Source organism: Loxodonta africana, chromosome 8, assembly GCF_030014295.1.
Source record: "Loxodonta africana isolate mLoxAfr1 chromosome 8, mLoxAfr1.hap2, whole genome shotgun sequence".
In the NCBI taxonomy this organism is placed as follows: domain Eukaryota; kingdom Metazoa; phylum Chordata; class Mammalia; order Proboscidea; family Elephantidae; genus Loxodonta; species Loxodonta africana.
Genome location: NC_087349.1, coordinates 27,116,137 through 27,139,877, shown reverse-complemented (window position 1 = coordinate 27,139,877; position 23,741 = coordinate 27,116,137). Strand labels below are relative to the sequence as shown.

General features: G+C 38.8%; 1 protein-coding gene across 14 annotated transcripts in view; it reads right to left on the bottom strand.

Moving 5' to 3' along the window:
* CADPS2 (calcium dependent secretion activator 2) overlaps positions 1–23,741 on the bottom strand; it is a 614,350-nt gene that overhangs the window by 60,375 nt on the left and 530,234 nt on the right. For 9 of the 14 annotated variants that reach the window (XM_064289775.1, XM_064289774.1, XM_064289772.1 and 6 more), the window contains 2 exons: positions 6,067–6,208; positions 762–917 (listed from right to left, as the gene is read on the bottom strand). In XM_064289775.1, coding sequence (XP_064145845.1) covers positions 762–917; positions 6,067–6,208 — 298 coding nt within the window. Of the gene's footprint in view, positions 1–761; positions 918–5,822; positions 5,943–6,066; positions 6,209–23,741 lie in introns of all 14 variants that reach the window. The other 5 variants (XM_064289767.1, XM_064289765.1, XM_064289764.1 and 2 more) reach the window with 1 other exon arrangement.

The following is a 23,741-nucleotide window of genomic DNA, read 5'->3' as shown; positions in this document are numbered from 1 at the left end:
GTCTTATGGGGCCATTAAACATTATTCTAGAGATAGGATTCTTCTTGGATTGAAGAGTTTGGGATTTATTCAATTACTTCAACCAGTATTTGACTGTTATTCCTACAGATGCCCCAAACTATTCTATACATATCATGAGCAAGGCCAATGGGAAAAGAGACAATGTTTGGCCAGTTAGAATGTAATGATGAATTTAAAAGCACTAATAAAAACTGAAAACAATTTGGAAGAATCCATGGGCTCATAGCCTATTTCCGGCTACGTTGTGAAGAATATAGATGGATACTTGGAACTCATCTTATGTGGGAAGAAAATACCAGAAAACAGAGTGTAATCCTAGAACAGTTGATACCACTGATCATATTTTGAGTTTGCCATGCCATTTCCCAGCACACAGATACAGTACATAATGTATAAAGTACATAACAGATCTTTTCCATATGTCTCAGGAAGTATTACCTTGGGAATTTAAAGCACAGTATTCCCAGAGAGAAAATAATAAGCACAACTGAAATGATTAATACGGTATACTGGTGCTACTGATGAGGGCAGTGGATGAAAAAATGCATCAGGCCAATTCCAAACATTTCACCAACTACTTGGGTCCCCTGAATTCAGGTCAGAGAGCTAAAGGGAATTAAATTTTGCAATACTTGTATATATTGAAGCCTTTCCTGTGATGGTGATCTAACAGGTACTTAGCTGAAAGTGATAATCTGAGTGCTAGCGTATTAAGAAGCAACTTGAAAATACATGTCTACCTTTTAACACAGGCCTCTATCATATCACTGGCCATCAGTTTTAGTCTTTGCTCTAAGTGGTGGGCAAATTCTTGTTCTGGCCAATGTAGATCAAAGACAAACATTTGCAGGGCATCGAGTTTCCAGAAAAGGTCCTCTGATGTTGCTGAACCATTGCTAGAAGAAAAAGGAAAAAATGAACATCATGAAATTCTACTGTTAACTATGTGGGTCACCAATAGATTGTTTTTTCCTTTCCATATCAATTGACATCAATTAAAAAACACCATATGAAATATCTAATGATCCAATAGTTTATTTCTTCGGCCTTCTAATTCTTCCTTTTTACTTCTTAAGTAATTAGGCAAGGCAAGGAGAACAAAACAGAAGCAAATATAGCGGTAAGGTTTCAAAAATGGGGTACAATGGATAAGGATACTTTGCTAAGGAAAATATGTCCAATTTTGTACATGAGAACCAACATTTTAAATGTTCTTTACCAATCTCTAGTATAAAGATAAATATATAAACATTTCCTTCTAGAAATTCAGAGATGTATGCTTTATGCAAAATAATCCATATGACAGCAACTTCTTCCACCAATACAAACGTGCCTTTGTCATCACGATGGCTTTTGTTTGTCTACAGGCATGTAGCATATAATGCAGGGCCCTTAAATTTCTCAATTACTGGTAAAGGTGAAACAGGTAATGGACATAAAAGTAACAATAGAGGCTGAGTAGGGAAAAAAATCGCATTCTCTTTTGAAATGCTTTGCCTTTTCTAGCTCATAATTAAAACCCAGCTTATTACAGGGTATGTATGGCCTGATACAGAAATGACACCCAAGATGCTCTGATATTGGAACAGAATCATGTATTTGCGGCCCTTACGTTTAACTACGATACCAATACTTGCTATGCAGGCACCATAACGACAAAATTACTCTAGGGGACAGTATTTTCACATCATGTATGAAGGTAACTGTATGGGAGTACATAGAATATTTGGGCAAAGGCTAATGCTATTATTTCTCATGATGCAAGTATATAACCTAACAGGGAATTTGATGTTTTGAAAGTAAAATATTCCTACCTTTATACCAAAAACTTAATTGTTAAAGAGAACCAAAGAAAATCCAACACCAACAACAAAAAGCTGCTGTAAGATCATTTGCCTCAGCTTCCCAGCAACTGCTTGACATATAAAAAATGCCGGTTGCCATCAAGTTGATTCCAACTCACACAGACCCTATAGGACAGGGTAGAACTGCCCCACAGGGTTTCCACAGCTGCAAATCTTTCTGGAAGCTGACTGCCACATCTTTTCTCCCGTGGAGCTGTTGGTGGGTTCGAATCGCCGACCTTTCGGTTAGCAGCCAAGCGCTTAACCACTGTACCACCAGGACTACTTCTTAATATTTTTAACATAGATTAACTTAAAATTTACACTTTTAGTTTGTACAATAAAATTAATCAAATAAACTCAAATTTATCACAAGAGCATGGTTGAAAACTTTTATAAAAATATATTGTTTAGCTAAATATGTCTTAATTAAAAAAAACCAGACCCACTGCCGTCGAGTCGATTCCGACTCATAGCGACCCTATAGGACAGGGTAGAACTGCCCCATAGAGTTTCCAAGGAGCGCCTGGTGGATTTGAACTGCCGACCTCTTGGTTAGCAGTCGCTGCACTTAACCACTACGCCACCAGGGTTTCCTGTCTTAATTAGCTAGCTTAAAAAAAAAAAAAAACAACTAAGTAAATCCCCCCTATATATATCCACAGTGTATAGCTTGGTAGATCCCAGGACCTATGTTTTGAGAATAGCTGATATATATTTGGCAGAGAAGTAAATCGGCTTCTTACAGTTTTTTACTTTGGAGAAATAGAAATTGATTAACTATTTGAAACACATATCTATTCTGTAATGACACAACTCAACAATAACAAAATCCAACATTCACAACTCAACAATTTCAACAAAATCCATCACCAAAACAAGGTCCCAAATAGTAAAGGTTGAATTCTATTGAAAATGGACTTTTTCATAATATGTGACAATTAAATGTTTGTCATGAATTTGGTTATATTTTCCCTCTGTCCTGTAATACTAGGGTAAGATTCCGAACAATAAATGTGCTTAATTGGCAATGTAATTAAGATGATAAGTATTTGTTATAACTAAACAGATAATCAAATGTAAATAGTTTTTCTCTGGAGCTGGTGCATATAACCTGTAATTTAGTCAGAACTTTTTTTTGTTTTTTTTAGTCAGAACTAATTTTAAAATTATTTCTAAACAGTGATCCATTCCTAAAGGTATTATTAACAGATTAAAGAATTTAAATGTGAATAATGGACTCTGGGACAGTTTCCTAAAAATGCCAGCAGGAAACTTGCTGACTGGCATATAGTTTTAGAGCTAAAATATCTAGAAAGAAGATTCTAAACACAGAGAGAGACATAGAGGACCCCTCCTAACACGATTTACGTATTGGTAGGCAGGGGTGTATTTTCAGGCCCTCTGATACTGCTCTTTTCCACTTAATCTGTAGTTGTATGCATAATTTCCTCTATTAGTGAAATGGAAATACTCCTTGCTATTCAATGTTTTATAACAAAACTTCTTTGAAAAAACTAATTGCAATAAAATCATAACATTTTGAGTAATTCTGGACTTTTGGACAAAGAGCTGGATGTTGAAAATCCTGGGAGGTAACAATAATGGTGACTCACTTATAAAACATGTTTTTTATTTGCCCAGAATGGTCAAAATACAAGTGCTTTATTTATAAAGCCACAACTTGTCATAATTCCTGTCCTAAGACATAGACCATTTTAAAAAGGGGCCTCCAAAAATAAGGGATTCAGGGTTCATATCTCAAAAAACGGAATAGTGAAGACAACAAACTAAATTTCACAGAATAATGCTCACAATAGTATCTTTGGTCAAAATAAAGAGCGTTCAATAGATGAGGAATGAGGAAGAAGAGGAATCTAATATAAAACAGTATGAACAAGGACAAAGATATCATGAACTTGCTGTTGTGTGCATCAAGCTGATTTCGACTCATAGTGACCCACGTGATAGAGTAGAACTGCTAGTCTTTACAGGAGCAGATCGCTGGGTCCTTCCTCCCGAGAAGCAAGCTGGTGGGTTCGTACTGCGGACCTTCGGTTGGCAGCTGAGCATCTAGCCATTGCGCCACCAGGACTCCTTATCATAAAATTAACCTGCTGCCATCGAGTCAGTTCCAACTCATAGCAACTTTAGACGGGTTTATTTTACTTCCTAGCTAATTCCTGAACATAACAGAGACAACACCCCACACACTATCGTGAGCCAAAACACTTTGCCTACAGGAAAAATACTGACTCATAACATCTCAGTGATTATTACGAGTATAATGATGATTTTAGCTGGGAGAAATACCGTCCAACTATTTTCTAAGTTATTGTTCTGTTTCTTGGTCGTTTCTTCTCTTTTCTCAACTGTATGCATACTTGACTGAGACTAGATTTGTCAGTTTATGGTTGGATAGGAAGAAAGGGTACTGGATAAATTCTTCACCCCTATGTCCACCTGGAGCCTTCATGGTACAGTGATTAAGAGCTATGGATGGCTGCTAACCAAAAAGGTCGGCAGTTCAAACCCACCAGCTACTCCTTGGAAACCCTATGGGACAGTTCTACTCTGCCCTATAAGGTTGCCGTAAGTCAGAATCGACTCAACAGCAATGGCTTTATTTTTATTTATTTATTTTATGTCCATCTGGAGGCAGAATCAATGATAGGAGTGAGGACTTTGGAGTCAAACAAACCTGGTTCAAATCTAGCTTCTGTCATGTATTTGCTATGAAACATTGGGCAAGTTTCTTAACTTCTTTGTGCCTTAGTTTCCTTAACTGTAAAATGGGGATGATAAGTCTTCCCTCACAGGGTTGTTATAAGGATCCAATGAGATGAAGAATTTACTGGAACACAGTAAATTCTCAATATATGGTAGCTATTTTTCTTCTTCTAGTTATTCTTTCTAGCTGACTTCATATGAAATCTTGGGCAAAGCATATGACCACCTGCCTGAGTTTTCCCATTTGAAAACTAGGACTGTTCCTGAGTTCATCTGAGTGCTGTGAAGCTTGTAATTTTGAAACTATAAGCTATAAATAATAATAATAATGACTGATGATAGTGATAATATAATAGTAATATAGAACAGTAGTGTTAATCATCACTTATTGAGAGCTTAGGATGTGCTAGGCACCCTGTTGTATTGTTTCTTTTAATCCTCTGAAAAATATTTTTTAAATTCTGTGTTACAACCATCCTAGAGTTGACGGAAACTGGGGCTAAAAAGGAATGACAATTAATAAGCTAGTATCTAAATGCAGGTCTGATGAAATCCAAAGGCCAGGTCCTCTTTGCTTTGGTGACTGTTAATTACTGAGTCTGCAACAGTTAGGCTCCTCACTATGTGCAGTTAATAAATATGATTTTAATGATAAAGATTATTTAAAAACAACAAGTTGTACCAACTGATACAGAAAAGGGACAAAGAAGAACTTCCTGGTGTTGTGAAATAAGAATAACTCCATCCCTGAAAGCTGCAATAACGTTTCGTTAAAGCTGAGACTATGATAAAAAGAGAAGATTATATTATTAAACTGTTCTCACAATGGTTTTCTACATGCACAAGGGAAGTCATGTGGGAAGTAACAAAGCCAGAGGGGCCTAAAAAAATCCTAGAAATATTGTTTACCTTGCTGACTGGCTAAATATGGAGCACTCTTGCTATATTGCTTAGGGTAGAGTCTAAAACCTAGGTCACAAAATGACCCCTGCCCCATAGATTGCATATGAACTACATCAAAACAGTATTATTTTTTTTTTAATCTACGTCATTTATCATCAATACGCTAAGCTTAGCTTAATAGCTTAAAAAACTTAAACAAATAACACCAAAACATAGTATTCCTCTGATGATAGATGCCATGCATTCTAAACACATCTGCACAGAACAGAGCCCAGGCCATGCACTAGCTAACACACCACCAGGAAATAAGTGAGGGATACACACGTGGACTCATATAAAGAAGCCATCCATGTAGGAGTAGAAAAGCTAGGAATCTGTGGAAGATTAAGAGGCAGACTTGGAACTTTTGGAAGAGCTACATTGGGAAGGCTGTTGGCGATATTCCTGTAAAGAAACAAACAACGTGGGAAGGGACCACCATAAGCAATAACTGAAGATGGCCATGTGTAAAGTCATAAGGTCAGGATCGAAGAGGAGACGATCTATGGATACTAGGCAAGATACCTACTTGACCGGCTGCCATGTCTCTTGCTCAAAACCTCTGTGAATTGACTGGGCGATGGAGGACTCCATGAGATCGACGTAGCGGACAACCAAGGGCACAAAGATTTCTTGCAAATGTTTGTGAAATTTTCCATTACACAAAAGTGCTGAAATAGCCAAGCAGAAACAGTGTTTGTCAGAGGGATAATATCAGACATTTGGAAAATATGGATGACAAAATGTTTCCTGAAAGATTCTGACACAGAAACCAGTAGCTTTCGACTCTTGGTGATCCCACGTGTGCAGAGCAGAACTGTGATTCATAGGGTCTTCAGGACTGCGATCTTTTGGAAGCAAATCACCAGGCCTTTCTTCCAAGGCACCTCTGGGTAGGTTCAAACTGCTAATCTTTTGGCCAGTAGTCAAGCGCTGGATCGTTTGTGGGGACTGCTCTGACACAGAATTGATAAGATATAGAGGATAATGGACCTTGCTCCCTGTATTGAATATTATGTCATGGAAATTTATCAAAGAGTATGTGTAACTGCCCTCTCTCTATGGCTGTCAGAAACACAAATAGATTACATCTCTGTAAAATGTTTCTGCATTTTATGTCTTTACTTTCTGTGAGGTCTAACATATGAGGGCATAAACATTTGCTGAGATACAAGTGGGCTGCTGATACCCCTGAAGGTCTGCACAGGCAGTCCCTGGCTTGCAAATTAGATTTGTTCCTAAGTCTGTCTTTAAGTTGAATTTGTAGGTAAGTCAGAACAGGTACATTATTTAGCACCAGGCAGTCAAATATTTATCTAAGAGCCCTGGTGGTTAAGTGGTTAAAGCAACTGACTGCTAACTGAAAGGCTGGGAGTTTAAAACTACCAGTGGCTCCGTGGGAGAAAGATGTGGCAGTCTGTTTCCATAGAGATTTATAGCCTTGGAAACCCTATGGGGTGGCTATGAGTCAGAATCGACTCCACGGCAGTGGGTTTTGGTTTTATGCATACAAAAGGAGCCCTGATGGCACAGTAGTTAAGCGCTCTAACCGAAAGGTTCGTAGCTCAAACCCTCCAGCCTCCATGGGAGAAAGGTGTGGCAGGCTGCTTCCATAAAGATTACAGCACTGGAAACATAACGGGCAGTTCTACTCTGTCCTATAGGGTCGCAATGAGTCTGAATCAGCTCGATGGCAACAGGTTTGTTTGTTTTTGAATGTATATAAAACACTTCCAAATATGCTAAACCCATCTTAAAAAATGTAGTGCGTGCATTCGTTATTACGAATCACCTGCTAACCGAGGTTGGCGGTTTGAAGCCATTCAGCAGCTCTGTGAGAGAAAGGCCTGACAATCTGCTTCCATAAAGATTTCAGACAAGAAAACCCTGTGGGGCAGTTCTACTCTGTCACATGGAGTCTCTAGGAGTTGAAATTGACTCGACACCACCTAACAACAATAATCTCTGTGCTATGCTGTATATCACACAAGAGCTAAATCTGTTCAATTCCAAGAGCTAAGCTTGATTATTTCTAAGAGTTAATCAACTCACGGCACTGGGTTTTTATGCTTGTTTAATTCACCAGGAGTGGGACTGTGGCTCTGGTATTGTCTGTTCTGATTTGTGAACTTCTTAGTTATTTGTGAATTTTGTTTTTAGTCATCCAATTTTCCATATTTGTATTTAAAAACAGCACATCACATGCATTTTTCAGTTTTCCCTTGTCCTTAATGAATTGTAGTATGATACATCCTACCTAAAGCAGTAGGATCCATGCTACTGGGCTAGAACTGAGCACTGCAGAGCAAGGGCACCTCCTCCACCAGGTGATGAGTGCTTTCTATGCACAGGACACAGTACCCTTGATAGCAAACTACCAGAGGCCAGTATGTGCCTAAATTGTACCATGACATAATACAGAATCTGTAGAAAAATACTAAGGAATGCTAAGTAATAGTCAATAAAGAATTTGTAAGTAAATTTTGGGGGGTAATAATGCTACAGGAAGGAGCCCTGGTGGCACAGTGGTTAAAGCGCTTGGCTGCTAACCAAAAGGTAGGTGGTTCACACCCACCAGCCACTCTGTGGGGGAAAGATGTGGTGTTCTGCTTCCATAAAAATTACTGCCTTGGAAACCCTATGGGGCAGTTCTACTCTGTCCTATAGGTTGGCTATGAGTCGGAATTGGCTTGGCAGAGGTGGATTTGGCAGTGGCTGGGTGCTATAGATTGTAAATATTTCTCAAGTGAGCATATCCTAACCGAGTTGTGACTTTTTCTTTTTTAAATGATCCTTAAAGTGAAAATATGCTCATTGAAAAAATATCCTCTGTAGTTAGGAAAGTACAGCTGAAGAGCTGGTATTTTAGTTGGCCCCAAATGATGGAAGATTTGGAGCGAAGAGTTTTCAGGTAGAGGGGACAGCTGCCACAAGGGCTGTAAGGAGGGAATGAGCCTGGCGTGCTTGTAGAAGGAAAAGGCCTGCGTGGCTGGAGTAGAGAGAGGGAAGGGCAGAGCAGTCCAAGAAGAGGTCTAGATTGCAGGACATGGCGGGGGTGGGGGGGGGGAAGAGCGTGGGTTTTATTGAGTATAATGAGAAGCATTATTATTATTATTTTTAAGTAGAACTGTGACATGATATGATCTCTCTGGTTGCTGTGAAGAAAAGAGTAGGTGAGAAGTCCGGAATCAGAGTGGAAAGTTAGTACTCAGTCCTTGATGGCACCAGACCAGGTCAAGGATGACAGTGGCTTAGACTAGGGTGACAGAGGTGGAAAGTGGAGAGACGTAATCTCATTCATTTTTATGGATTTGGATAGCTGCATAATGCTGTAAACTATGCTTATAGTTTCTAAATCTAATTTCTAGCAACTTCAATAGTATTCTGTTAGAAAATACTCAGCTAAATAGACCTCAATATGCCAACTTCCCACGTTTTTTCATAAAAAATACTCTGAAAATCTACACAATGTTTTAAAACTTCGGCAAAGTATATAATGCTTACCACAGTGGTATGCATACGAAGAGACCCATGGTATGTCACTTTAATTAAATGTTTCTGAAATTTGCCAGAGACTGGACAACTACAGACATACGAAAATGAAAGAGGAGGTAATTCTGAATACAGAAGGAAATACAATATTGATTTCTTTCTATCTCTAACTGATATGCTTTAGTATTTCTTCTGTGGTTAAATAATCTTTTCTGGCTTGTCTATATGCTAAAAGATTTTCCATTAAAGCAGGAATGATAATCATATTTAAAGATAAATGTCTTAGTTAGGAGACTAATGTTATCTTAATGATGTTTTCATTAGCAAACAGAAAGGAGCTTTATTTATTCCTGGAGATTCAATCATAGAGGTAGAAGGTGCTATAGATCATGTAATTCAGTTCCTTTTACCAAATGCCATCTAAATAAGGATGCTAAACATTAAGGATGAAATATTCTCGCTTAAACCATCTAAATAATTGTGGTACCCAGTGCTGTGGAGTCAATTCTGACTCATAGCGGTAGGCAAATTAAAAAAAATACATACCCAAATCTGAATTTATTGGGTCTCTACTTGGGAACACTTCTTCTCTTTCTTGTCCCCCTCTCATCATTACCAGCATTTTTGGAGTGCCAAGTACTGTGCTAGGTACTTTAAATGCATTCTCTCATATAATTTTCACAATAACCTTATGAGCAAGTATTATTGTTTTCAACTTTACCAATAAGTAAACTGAGGTCCAGAAAATTTAGGATACCCGCATAAGGTTATTTAGCCATTAGGCAGTAGAAGCTGGATCTGATCCCAGGCAATCTGATGCCAGAGCCCCTACACTTGACCCCTGTAGTTCATAACACCGTTATCCTTTGAGTTACCACAAACTATTGTCTGTCTGTCTACCCTTCCATCCAAACCTCGTCATATTTTAAGGACCGGAAACGTAGTAGATTGTTTAGGTAACAACACATCTTATAAACGACAGACATGTTACGCCATACCTTTGATGGATTATATTTTTTCAGAATTAGAATTCTGACAAACTCAGCTACAATGTGAAAAAGTCAAGAGGGTGAACAAAATCCTGAATGGAAAAACAAACTAACACTGTGAAATAGTCAATGTGCTTATAAGGCAATCTTTATTGGAAGCTGGACAGTTTTACATCACTAATTTATAAGTACTATTGATACTCTTAAGCTTTATCATTATTTTTAACTACATTAAGGCTGAAACATGGCTTATGTAACAAATTAACACAGGTACAAAGGAGCAAGTCTACCTTATCATTTCAAACGCTACTTTTATTATACAGTTAGAGCCTAGGAGTGTTGGCTATTAAATCATACTTTGTTAAAATCAAGAAGCATATAAGTAGAACCACACTCAAATTAAATGTTATGATGATTCTGAGAGGAAGTAGCAGTTGACTCAAATGTGTCTCTAGCAAGAATTCTCTTTTTTAAAAAATATATATTTGATAAGTACTGAGTTAATTATCTTGTTACACAAACCTACTCCTCTTCTTCTATTTCCATCCTACCTGTTGCCATCGGGTCAATTCCAACTGACAGTGCACCCATATATGGCAGAGTAGAACTGCCTCATAGGGTTTCCAAGAAGCAGCTGGTGGATTCGAACTGCTGACCGTTTAGCAGCTAAGTGGTTAGCAGCCAAGCTCTTTACCACCGTGCCACCAGGGCTTCCTATTTCTACCCTAGGAGTAAAAAAATCGAGGTTGCCCACCTGGTCACCACAGCAACAACACAGGAGTTGTACAGCAGGCCCTTCCTGCACTTCCTATATCCAACTGGTATTCAAGACCAGCTAACTTTATATCTTTAAAATGCTTCTAATATACCTCGTCGCCTTTCCTCATCACCATTGCTGTTGCCTTAGCTCCAGCCCTCTCATCTACCTCCTTGATCAATGCAATAATCTCCTAACAGGTCTTTAGGCTCCTCATTTTCCCTCTGCCAATTCATCTTCTCCAAACTTCAAGCAGAGGGGCTTGTTAAAATATAAAACTGATAATGCCACTCCTAAAGATGACGATCATTTAGTGGATCCTCAAACAAGCTCCAAAAGCCTTAGTATGCTATTGAAAGTGCTCCAGGATGTATCTTAAAATTGCCCCACCAGCGCATTTCTGTTGCCTGACCCACCTGTTTCCTGTGGTCCAGCCATAATGATTTTTATGACTCAATTCAAGTATATACTTACTCTTTAAATCTTTTCTTGAAATGCTTCTTTCCACTCTCCCCTTGGCCAATTACTGATTGGCCTTGTTTACTCTCCATCCTGTACAGGCTTCCACTGTGGTCCTTGTTACACTCCACCACACTTGCTGACCTGCAAGGTTCCTGAAGCAGGAATCATGTCTATATTCTTTGTATCCAGCACAATCTCTTGCTCAGAGCAAATGCCCAAATGTTTGTTGAATGAATGAATGAAAACTTGGGTATTATACTGAGATTTCTACATTATTATTCAGGGGATTATATTAAATAGCAGCTATAAAAAAGCTATAAAGATGAAACTGAAGAAAATTAGAATAAGCCCATAAGAGCCAAAATACAACCTTGAGTATATCCCACCTGAATTTAGAGACTACTTCAAGAATAGATTTGATGCATTGAACCGTAATGACTGAAGACCAGTCAAGTAGTAGAATGACATCAATGACATCATACCTGAAGAAAGCAAGAGGTCACTAAAAAGATAGGTAAGAAAGAAAAGACCAAAATGGATGTCAGAAGAGACTCTGAAAGTTGCTCTTCAATGTTGAGTAGCTAAAGGAAAAGAAAGAAAAGATAAAGTAAAAAAGCTGAACAGAAGATTTCAAAGGGTGGCTTGAAGGACAAAGTAAAGTATTATGACATGTGCAAAGACATGGACTTAGAAAACCAAAAGGGAAGAACACGCACTACATTTCTCAAGCTGAAAGAACTGACGAAAAAATTCAAGCCTCGAGTTGCAATACTGAAGAATTTTACAGGGAAAATATTAAACAATGCAGAAAGCATCAAAAGAAGATGGAAGCAATACAGAGTCACTATACCAAAAAGAATTGGTTGATGTCCAACCATTTCAGGAGGTAGCGTAAGATCAGGTAATGAAGGAAGAGGTCCAATCTGCACTGAAGGCATTAGAGAAAAACAAGGCTCTAGGAATTGACAGAATACCAATTGAGATGTTTCAACAAACTGATAAAGCACTGGAAATGCACACTTGTCTATGCCAAGAAATTTGGAAGACAGCTACCTGGCCAACCAACTGGAAGAGATTCATATTTATATGCCTATTTCCAAGAAGAGTGATCCTGCCGAATGTAGAAATTATCAAACAATATCATTAATATCACACACAAGTAAAATTTTTCTGAAGATCATTCAAAAGCTGATGCAGCAGTATATTGACCAGGAACTGCCAGAAGTTCAAGCTGGATTTAGAAGAGGACGTGGAACAAGGGATATCACTGCTGATGTTGGATGGATCTTGGTTGAAAGCAGAGAATACAAGAAAGATGTTTACCTGTGTTTTATTGACTATGCAAGGGCATTCGACTGTGTGGATCATAACAGATTATGGATAACATTGTGAAGAACGGGAATTCCAGAACACTTAATTGTGCACTTCAGGAACCTGTACACAGGTCAAGAGGCAGCCGTTTGAACAGAACAAGGGGATACTGCATGGTTTAAAGTCAGAAAAGGTGTGCCTCAGGGTTGTATTCTTTCACCATGCTTATTCAATCTGTATGCTGAGTAAATAATCCAAGAAGCTGGACTATATGAAGAAGAACGGGGCATCAGGAATGGAGGAAGATTCACCGAGAACCTGTGTTATGCAGATGACACAACCTTGCTTGCTGAAAGTGAAGAGGACTTGAAGCACTTGCTGATGAAGATCAAAGACCACAGCCGTCAGTATGGATTACAACTCAACGTAAAGAAAACAAAAATCCTCACAACTGGACCAGTAAACAACATCATGATAAACTGAGAAAAAAAAAATTGAAGTTGTCAAGGATTTTATTTTACTTGGATCCACAATCAAAACCCATGGAAGCAGCAGCCAAGAAACAGAAAGATGCATTGCACTGGGCAAATCTGCTGCAAAGACCTCTTTAAAGTGTTGAAAGGCAAAGATGTCACCTTGAGGACTAAGGTGCACCTGACCTAATCCATGGTATTTTCAATGGCTTCATATGCATGCGAAAGCTGGATGATGTATAAGGAAGATCAAAGAAGAACTGACATCCTTGAATTGTGGTGTTGGTGAAGAATACTGAATATACCATGGACTGCCAAAAGAATGAACAAATCTGTCTTTGAAGAAGTATAGTCACAATGCTCCTTGGAAGCAAGGATGGCGAGACTACCTCTTACATACTTTTGACATGTTATCAGAAGGGATCAGTCCCTGGAGAAGGGCATCATGCTTGGTAAACTAGAAGGTTAGAGAAAAAGAGGAAGACCCTCAAAAAGATGGATCGACACAGTGGCTGCAACAATGGGCTTAAAGCATAACAATGATTGTGAGGATGGTGCAGGACGGGGCAGTGTTTCCTCCTGTTGTATAGGGTTGCTTCGAGTAGGAATCAACTCGATGGTGCATAACAACAACAACATAAAAACTGTTCAGGCCCTTATGATTTATGTAAAATATATGCTCTTAAATAATACTGTTATGAGGAACCCTATTTTTGATCCATATGTCTAAGATCAGGCTGCTAAAATCCTACTGGCTACAAAGGTTGGCTATTTTATTTCTCTTATTTTAATGAATGTGGCAAAGGAGGGTTTTCTCTGGTCAGTCATTACCCTGGATAGCAAACTAGCACATCATGCAGAAGTAGGAGAAAATGGAGATTTCCTGTATCTTAAGAACTGTCACAAATATTGAATTCTAGCCAAAGTTTGCTCACATTTCAGCTGGGAGCTCTTTTATATTTTAAAAACCAAATTATAAACCCACTTGCCAAAGTTTTAGAAAACTGGCTGGATTACTTCTTCTGTAACTAGGGATAAGAAGGAAGAAAGGAAGGGAGAGAGGGAGATAAAGAGAGAAGAAGAAAAACATAAAGAGGAGAAATGAAGGGAAAGTATACATAGAGGGGGAAAGAACAGAAAAGAGGAAATTCAGTTTCAAAAGGCAAGACTATGGCAATACACGCTACCCTGTACTTGTCTATGTAAATGTATGCTCCTTTTCTCAGTTACCCATATGCCAGTTTGCATCCCACTCTTATCAGAACTGTCAAAAGCTGTCTTAATATGTAGCCCCAGGCACCGAGCGAGTGCTTCTATATTCTCCGTACGGTTTGACAAGATAGGTTATGATTTGGGGTGGCCACCTGTCCAAATGAAGCCCTTACAAGACACTCGTTTCAACAACTCATGGGAAGAGACAAGATGGCAATGTGGCCGCATCCAAGAAGGCTCCTGATGCAAGTGTCTGAGCACAGGGAAGAGGAAGGATTGCTCAGGACGAGTCTCAAAAGTCGTTAGAGGAACATAAATGGAGAACCAGCACCTACTTTGCTGATAAAATAATAATTTTTTCCCACCAAAGATTCCATGTTTCCAAATATCACTTTGTTAGCAAATAATGAAGCATCAATGACATTAAGGCCTACGGTACAATTAGAAATGGCAAAAAAGACAGCAAAAGACTTAAATAAAAGCTAAACGAGGGATGTAGATGAGCCCAATTATTTTGAATATCCCAATAATTAATAAATTAGTGATGGTTATTTACATACCAAAAAGAGTCTTACGTTTACAAAAGTACTTGTCACAGGCCCTTAATAGTAAGATTTCAATAGAGAATTTAAACTATGCTCCAATTAATAACAATTACAGATATAATAATCACTGAGTAAAATGAAGAACAGATAAAAGAGCTCATGCATTGTTTTTAGGGTAAAAATACTTTGCTGACTCCTGAACCCATGTAATCCAATTCCACATTGCCTTGTCTTTTTCCAATTAGTTAGCATTAGTGGATTACTAGGAGGGATGCTTTTCTCATCCTAAAATTCTAATTAGGCATTTCAGAAGGAAATAAGTAAGTCATGACCAGAAACAACAATAAAACAACAATAAAAATAACAGACTTCGCCATACGCAACACTTATAAGGGATTGCAACTTAGATCAATCCTCAGTGCAAGCACAGTAGACTAAGTCATACAGCTAAGAGTCCACTCTCCTTGTTGACTAGTACACATGATGAGGATCCCTGTCACAGAAAATAATAGACTTCAAGACAGAAGTCAGGAGGACTGCAGCCTAAAACCACACTATGTAAAAGGAAAACAAAGCAAAACAAAAACACAACCAACCAAGAACCCCCCTGAGATTTAGGAAAACCACCCAGCCAAGAATCTAGCACATTAGGGAGGCACTGAGAATATGTCTCTTTATTGAATAAATATCAATAAAAACCCACACCCTAAGGTAAGCTCTGAGGGCATCCCTCTGAAATTTAAGTAGAATAGGAAACTCATTGGAGTTTATTCTCCTTTTAATTTAAAATTTGATAATTTCATGTGGTTGCTAATATTCAATTTACACCTTTACTAGTATAACTTTCTAAAAGCACACCCAACTCTCTCTTTCCCCTGGGGGAACTTGTTAAACAATACATGTAGAGTAGAACTGCTCCAGAGGGTTTTCAAGGCTGTGACCTTTTGGAAGCAGATTGCCAGGCCTGTCTTCTGAGGTGCCTCTTTATGGGTTCAAACTGCCAACCTTTTGGCTAGCAGTGAAGCACTTAACTGTTTGCACCACCCCAGAACTTAGCATATATATGTGTGTGTGTACATATATAGAGAGATAAAACCAAAAAAAACCAAACCCATCGCCACTGAGTTGATTCTGACTCATAGCGACCACATATACACACATACATATATGGATTGGCACAGTGGTTGCCACTATAGGCTCAAACATAACAATGTTTGTGAGGATGGCACAGAACAGGGCAATGGTTTATTCTATTGTACAAATGGTTGCCATGAGTCAGAACTGACTTGATAGCACCTAACAATATAGAGAGAGAGGAAAGAGACAAAGCGACAAGGAATAAGACAGTACAGTACCGGTTTTATAAGGTTTCTTATGTTTTGAGTTACAAATCCTAGTTTAAAACTACAATTAAAAATTTCATAACACAGCACACAGAATTGAGTTCTATGTCTACAGTCTAGTTAGTAGTATATAGGTCTGTATCCTCCACTACATTTTATGCCTTTCAAGGGAAAGAATCACTTCGTATTTATCCGTGCATATGGAAGGTGCCTGGGATTTGTAAATTGTAGGTATTCAGCACCTGTTTTTTGAAAAAAAAAAAAAATCAATATAAGCATTCACCATGGCTTTGGGAAAAGATAAAGAAGGCTAGGGTCTGACTACTTCCAGGCTGCCCTCTAGGAGATGATTTGATAGTAAAGCAAAATGGAGAGGCTGTAATTTTACTCCGGTTACATGTGCCCCAATACTTGTCCCCATTCATGGGAACAATTGAGCAGGGCTGTGGCATGATCAATAGCCCTCCGGTGTGGGGCTCCGGGTCCTCTGGGCCTCCAGGAGTTATGGATGTTTCCTGCAAATCTGCACTGAAGGATCTACAGACGTTTTGGAGCAGATTATTGTCTTTAAACCACTAACCTCTAAGAACGCACAAGAAGCAGATTAAAAAAAAATCTACATGTAGTAAAGCAACTAGAGCAGTGCTGTGGAATTTAATTGAGGAAAAAGGTGGACGATTCCTTGTTTTTATATTTCCTTTTTGTTACACTGGTCAGGGAAACAAATTCTGACCCACAATTCTGAATTCAATCAACTCTGGGGATTGGAGTTAAATACTTCTAAAAACACACCTAACTCTCTCTTTCCCCTGGGGGCACTTGTTAAACAGTATATGTAGAGTAGAGCTGCTCCAAAGGGTTTTCAAGGCTGCAACATTTTAGAAGCAGACTGCTAGGCCTATCTTCTGAGGTGCCTCTTGATGGGTTCAAACCACCAATCGTTTGGCTAGCAGTCAAGTGCTTAACCGTTTGCACATTATATATGTGTTCACATTTTCGTGTCATTGCCTCGTTGGTCAAAGTGTGTATCTACAACACGAAGCTGGCTCACAGCCTTGCTGTCATGGAGAAGCAATATCCTTTCTACATTGTCCCCAGCATATGTATAGACAGCAAGACCTATAAACACCAACACATGAATTTCCGATGCACGGCTCATTTAAGCATGTGAGGTAGAATAACGCGCAGGTGCCAGCCCTCCATATCTCAAAGCCTGAAGATTAACCTCATATACAATATGGTGACCTAACAGTTCTTCATTTGAAAGAAATCTGAAAAATAATCTGTGATACAGCCTAAGTGTGAGAAGAACCCAGCGGGATTTCCACCTCTTCATTTCTTAATGAGTTTTTTGATAATGAGAGGTGACTTTGCCAGTCACTCTGGGCTCTATTATGGCTAATTTGACTCCACTTCACCTTCCTCGTTAATTATTAACACTAGCCTTTTTATCCTCATGAGACCACATTCCAATTTTTCCTTTTTCGATTTTTATGAGCCCATCTTTATGAAGGTGAAAGTCTTGGAGAACAGGTTTTCACTTAGCATAGAGTGCGGACATTTACTATTCGTTTAGGCACAGGCGCTGTGACATTGATTATATAAGCACGGGTGTTCTTCGGGATGGCTTTAATGTGCTAGCAATGTGAAAAGGCTGTTAATTAAAGAAGAAGCACCATGGTATTTTTCCCTTGGGACTCCGTTCCCAATAGAATGGTCATTTGCCACTTGCTAGCATATCCACAGATTAAAAGGTGACTAGCTCCAAGGGTTTGCCTTTCAGTAGTGCCGAAAGAAATGATTTGTGCCATTTGCAGATGGCTTTCATTTGTCAGAAGCGGTCACTTGCCATATCTATTATCAACAGGACAATTGTGGCAAATAGCCTGCAAGGGTAGAACCTATTTGTACTAGCTTTACAGTCTTTCAGTATCATTTAACTAGCATGCTAATTGCTTCATTATGAAAACATTTATTTTCCCTCAATTTTAATACATCCCCTTTTCAAAACTGTTTCCTTAGCTACCATTTAAAGTGACTGCCCATCTAATTATCTCTTTAGTTGGGGGGAGTGAGTGAGGGTGGATGGAGACAGAGCGGGCAAGCAGGCGGGGGCGCCACGGCAGTCTTTTTTTTGGACAGAAATCAAGGAGCTTGAGTTTGTTTTCATCATCAGTCTTGCTCTGGTAATCAGTGGGTGAGTCTGTGAGGGGCGGGAGACTGGGGACAATTGCTAAAATTGTGGTGCAGCTGGTACACTTCCCATGAGGAAAACCACATTCATCTCCAAGGGTTCTCAGAGCTGACTTTTCCTAATCACGGCTAACTGTAAGTAAAGGCACATATCCCAGACTGCTTTTTTTCCCCCTTAAAGTAGAAATGAAATTTTCTGTCTTCAATTCCTTTCCTAACTAATTAGTTCAGTCCCTGGAACTGTTGTCATGGACGTTTTGTAACATATATGTTTTAAGACAGGATCGCGCAGTGTTTTGTTGTGTTGTACAGAGGGTCACTATGAGTTGGAACTGACCCGACCCGGCAGCACCTAATGACAAACAACGTTAAGACAATATATGCCTTTATTTGGTCTTTTCTGTACTTGTTAACCAACTCCCTTCCTCTGCCCCCACAACTCAGAGCCCTTGTTTTTTCTGATGTTAAATTAAAAGTTCAGGGACTCTCATGTCTGTCTTAAAAATACCATATTATTTTATAGAAGGCTTTCAGGATCCGCTTTGGTTCTTGTGGAACCAAGACTGAACTGGAGGCCAACCAACCAGGTTCCAATTCTTCTCCATCACAAATTCCCTGTTGGCAAGCCCGGCCCAGACTCCTCACTCCTCAGGGATTTGGTTTCCTCAGCTGGAAAATGAAGAGATTTGTCTAAGATCCCTCCCACGCTCCAGAAGATAAACACCTATTTTAAAAATTAAAGCATAAAGGTTTTCATACTTGATAAAAGAGAGATGGCAAACTGGTAGTGGGAATATCTGACTTATTCATCAAAAAAGAAAAAATTCAGCTATAAAGTTTTTAAGCCACAAATGTTCTACAAATTCTAACAAACATCTCTGTTTGAGAGGTTTTAGTAACTTTAAATTTTAGAAGAGCAAGTATTAATATATAACATTATTGTCAATTACTGACAACTATTTAGAGGTTTTTTTTTTTTTTTAGAGTCTGTATATAATTAGCAGTATACCACGTAAGTACTATTATTCAGCAAATTATCTCCCTTCCCAAGACTGGACATTTTCAGAGCTTCCTGTTCCTGTTACCCCTGGCTGTTAAAGTTGTAATTAATTGGAATTTGGACTATAACTATAATTGGGTCAACACATCAAAAAGTGCTGTGCCATGGCAGTGATATAAAGATGTTTCTTTGAAGGGGAGGCTAAAATAATAGAAGTTCTATGTTCTTCCATAAGCTTTCCAGAATGATACTTCGGGAGCAACTATGACATTTAACATTTGAATTGAATTCACCAAATTACCATCTGAATATTTGGGGAATTTAACAAAACAAGCACATAATCATTAACAATATTCTTCATTATCATCAAGGGTGACATTAATAGCTAGAAGAATTATGTTTTATCAACTACTGAGGTATTACACAATGGCCTTGGCTTTGGACAGTAACTTGTGAGTTTGGGATGACAGTCTCTGCATTCTACTTCAATTCCCCAGACTACACTGTACTCCCAATACCAAAAGGAAATTATGGCGCTGGGGAAATTTTCTACTTATCTCACTACACAAGAAGCTGTTTCTCTCCAAAATAATTGATGTTTTCTAAAATCTGTTAATCACTGCAAAATCAACGCCCAAATCTGGACTTACTCCTCAAATTGACATTGATCAAAAGAGATCAGTAATATACGCTCTGTTTTGACTGAGTACTGCACTGAATACAACCAAATAGCACAAAACAATACTTAATGCATTTACAACAATTCTTTATGCAATATTATAGAAATGGTATGAAACAGGAGAAAAATATAAAACACTTTTGAATAAAATATTTGCAAGTATCATCGAAAATTAAATATCTGCTGTTTTCATTTCAGTGTTCTTTTGATATAATCCACACATTTACACTTGCAATGCAAGAACTCTTCATAAAAATAAATAAACTTCAATAAATTCATTGTAGTAGACAGTCTGGGAAAAAGATTTTGGCTATGACATCCGACAAAGTTCTAATCTCTAAAATCTACAGTGAAATCCAACACCTCTATAAGAAAAAGACAAATAATCCAGTTTAAAAATGGGCAAAGGATATGAACAGATACTTCATCAAAGAAGACATTCAGGTGGCTAACAGACACATGAGGAAATGATTGCAATCACTAGCCATTAAAACCAAAACCCACTGCCATCGAGTCTATTCCAACTCACAGTGACCCTACAGGATAGAGAAGAACTGCCCCATAGAGTTTCCAAGGGGTGCCTGGTGAATTTGATCTGCCGACCTCTTAGTTAGCAGTCATAGCTCTTAACTACTATGCCACCAGAGTGTCCCAGTAGCCACTAGAGAAATGCAAATCAAAACTACAATAAGATACCACCTTACCCTGATATTACTGATACAAATAAAAAATGTTGGAGAGGCTGCAGGGAGATTGGAACTCTTATGCACTGCTGGTGGGAATGCAAAATGGTACAACCGTTTTGGAAAATGATATGGGACTTCCTTAAAAAGCTAGAAATAGAAATACCATATGATCCAGCAATCTCACTCCTAGCAATATGTCCTAGAGAAATAAGAGCTGTCACAGGAATAAACATATGCACACCCATGTTCATTACAGCATTATTCACAATAGCAAAAAGATGGAAACAACCTAAGTGCCCACCAACAGATGAATGGATGAACAAACTATGGTACATACGCACAATGGAATACTACACAACAATAAGGAACAATGATGAATCTTCGAAACATCTCACAACATAGATGAATCTGGAGGGCATTATGATGAGGAAAATAAGTCAATCACAAAAGGGCAAATACTGTATTAGACCACTATTATAAAAACTAATGAAAAGGTTTATGCACAAAAAGAAGCAATCTTTGATGGTTAGAAGGGAGGGAAAGGGTAGGGTGGGAAACTACTAACTAGACAAGAGATAAGTGGTAACTTTGGTGAAGGGTAAGACAGTACATAATACTGGGGAAGTCAGCACAACTTGACAAAGGCAAAGTATAGAAGCTTCATAGACACACCCAAACTTCTTCAGGGACTGAATTACTGGGCCGAGGGCTGGGGACCATGGTCTTGGGGGACATCTAGCTCAATTGGCATAACACAGTTTATAAAGAAAATGTTCTACATCCTACTTTGGTGAGTAGCGTCTGGGATCTTAAAAGCTTGTGAACGGTCATCTAAGATACTCCACTGGTCCCACCCCATCTGGAGCAATGGAGAACGAAGAAAACCAAAGACACAAGGGAAAGATTAGTTCAAAGGATTAATAAACCCTTTTTTTTTTTTTACCACAGCCACTACCAGACTGAGTTCAGCACTACTAAATGGTGCCCAGCTACCACCATTGACTTCTTTGACAGGGATTGCAACAGAGCTGGATAAAAATGCAGAACACAATTCAAATTCATTAAAAAAGACCAGACTTACTGGTTTGACAGAGACTGGAGAAGTCCCGGAGTATGGCCCCCAGGCACCCTTTTAACTCAGTAATGAAGCCACTCCTTAGGTTCACCCTTCAGCCAGATCAGACAGGCTCGTAAAACAGGCAATAATACATGTAGCTGGACCCTGTATGAGACTAAATCGGCACAACAGCCCAGGGGCAAGGATGAGAAGGTAGGAGGGGAAAGGAAAGCTGGATGAACGGAAATGGGGAACACAAGGTGGAGAAGGGGAGAATGTTGACACGTCTTGGGATTGGCAACCAGTGTCACAAAACAATGTGTATTAATTGTTTAATGAGAGACAAATTTGCTTTGTAAACCTCCATCTAAAGCACACACACACAAAAATTTAATTGTAGTAGAGGTTCCAAGAAAATTTCTATGAAATCTACAAAACGTTTTTTCTCTGTAAAATAATCTCTAGTATGCTGAGTAAGTTAAATGATTCACCATCTTTACTAACTGCTTGACTATGAACATTAACAAATGCCTCATCTTGGAATAAACTCCCAAATAAATCTAAATATGGCCAATTCTTGTGTATTCATGCAAATAGAGAAAGCAGTGTTAGAAATAACCCTATACTTGTTTATTTCTAATTCGGGAGCTTAATACATAATCCATTCATTTATTTTTGGCAGCATATTTATTGTTACACATTTGTCTTAAGATAATATTAAATCTGACTTGTGATTTCTTAGCTTGAAAGTGAATGACGAAAGGAGACTGGGAAAGGAAGAGGTTTAAATAGTTCGCTAGCTGGCAGTGAGAAAACAAATTGGAACTCAAAAGCTGGCTGAAGCGACTTTGCAGAATGAATGATTCATGTGTAGATACTGAATGCAGGTTTACCAACTTCTGAGATCACACGTTGTGGCTGAATCATTTTGGGAATGAAATGAAACTGGTGGAAGAATGAATACGATGTTTGAAGGAATCAAGACTGAAGTTTTAACAGATGAATAGTATTGATGCTATTTATTTAGCATCTATTACATAGGAGGAGCTCTGGTGGTACAGTGGTTAAGAGCTCAGCTGATAACCAAAACGTCAGCAGTTCAAATTCAGCAGCTGCTCCTTGGAAACCCTATGGGGCCATTCTACTCTGTCCAACAAGGTCTCTATGAATAAGAATTGACTTGACAACAACTGGTTTTATATGGGAGGTGTTATTATTTAATCTTCACTACCAAAGACACTATTTTGTTGTGTGCCATTGAGTCCATTCTGACTCATAGGAAGCTATTAAAAAAAAAAGTTGCCATCGAGTCGATTCTGACTCATAGTGACCCTACAGGACAAAGTGAAACTGTGCCACAGGGTTTCCAAGGAGCAGTTGATGGATTCGAACTACCGATCTGTTGGTTAGCAGCCAAGCTTTTTTTTATTTTTTATTAACTTTCATTGAGCTTCAAGTGAACGTTTACAAATCAAGTCAGACTGTCACATATAAGTTTATATACACCTTACTCCGTACTCCCACTTGCTCTTCCCCTAATGAGTCAGCCCTTCCAGTCTCTCCTTTCGTGACAATTTTGCCAGCTTCCAACTCTCTCTATCCTCCCATCCCCCCTCCAGACAGAAGATGCCAATACAGTCTCAAGTGACCACTTGATATAATTAGCTCACTCTTGATCAGCATCTCTCACCTACCCACTATCCAGTCCCTTTCATGTCTGATGAGTTGTCTTCGGGGATGGTTCCTGTCCTGTGCCAACAGAAGGTTTGGGGACCATGACCGCCGGGATTCCTCTAGTCTCAGTCAGACCATTAAGTATGGTCTTTTTATGCGAATTTGGGGTCTGCATCCCACTGATCTCCTGTTCCCTCAGGGGTTCTCTGTTGTGCTCCCTTGTCAGGGCAGTCATCGATTGTGGCCGGGCACCAACTAGTTCTTCTGGTCTCAGGATGATGTAGGTCTCCGGTTCATGTGGCCTTTTCTGTCTCTTGGGCTCTTAGTTGTC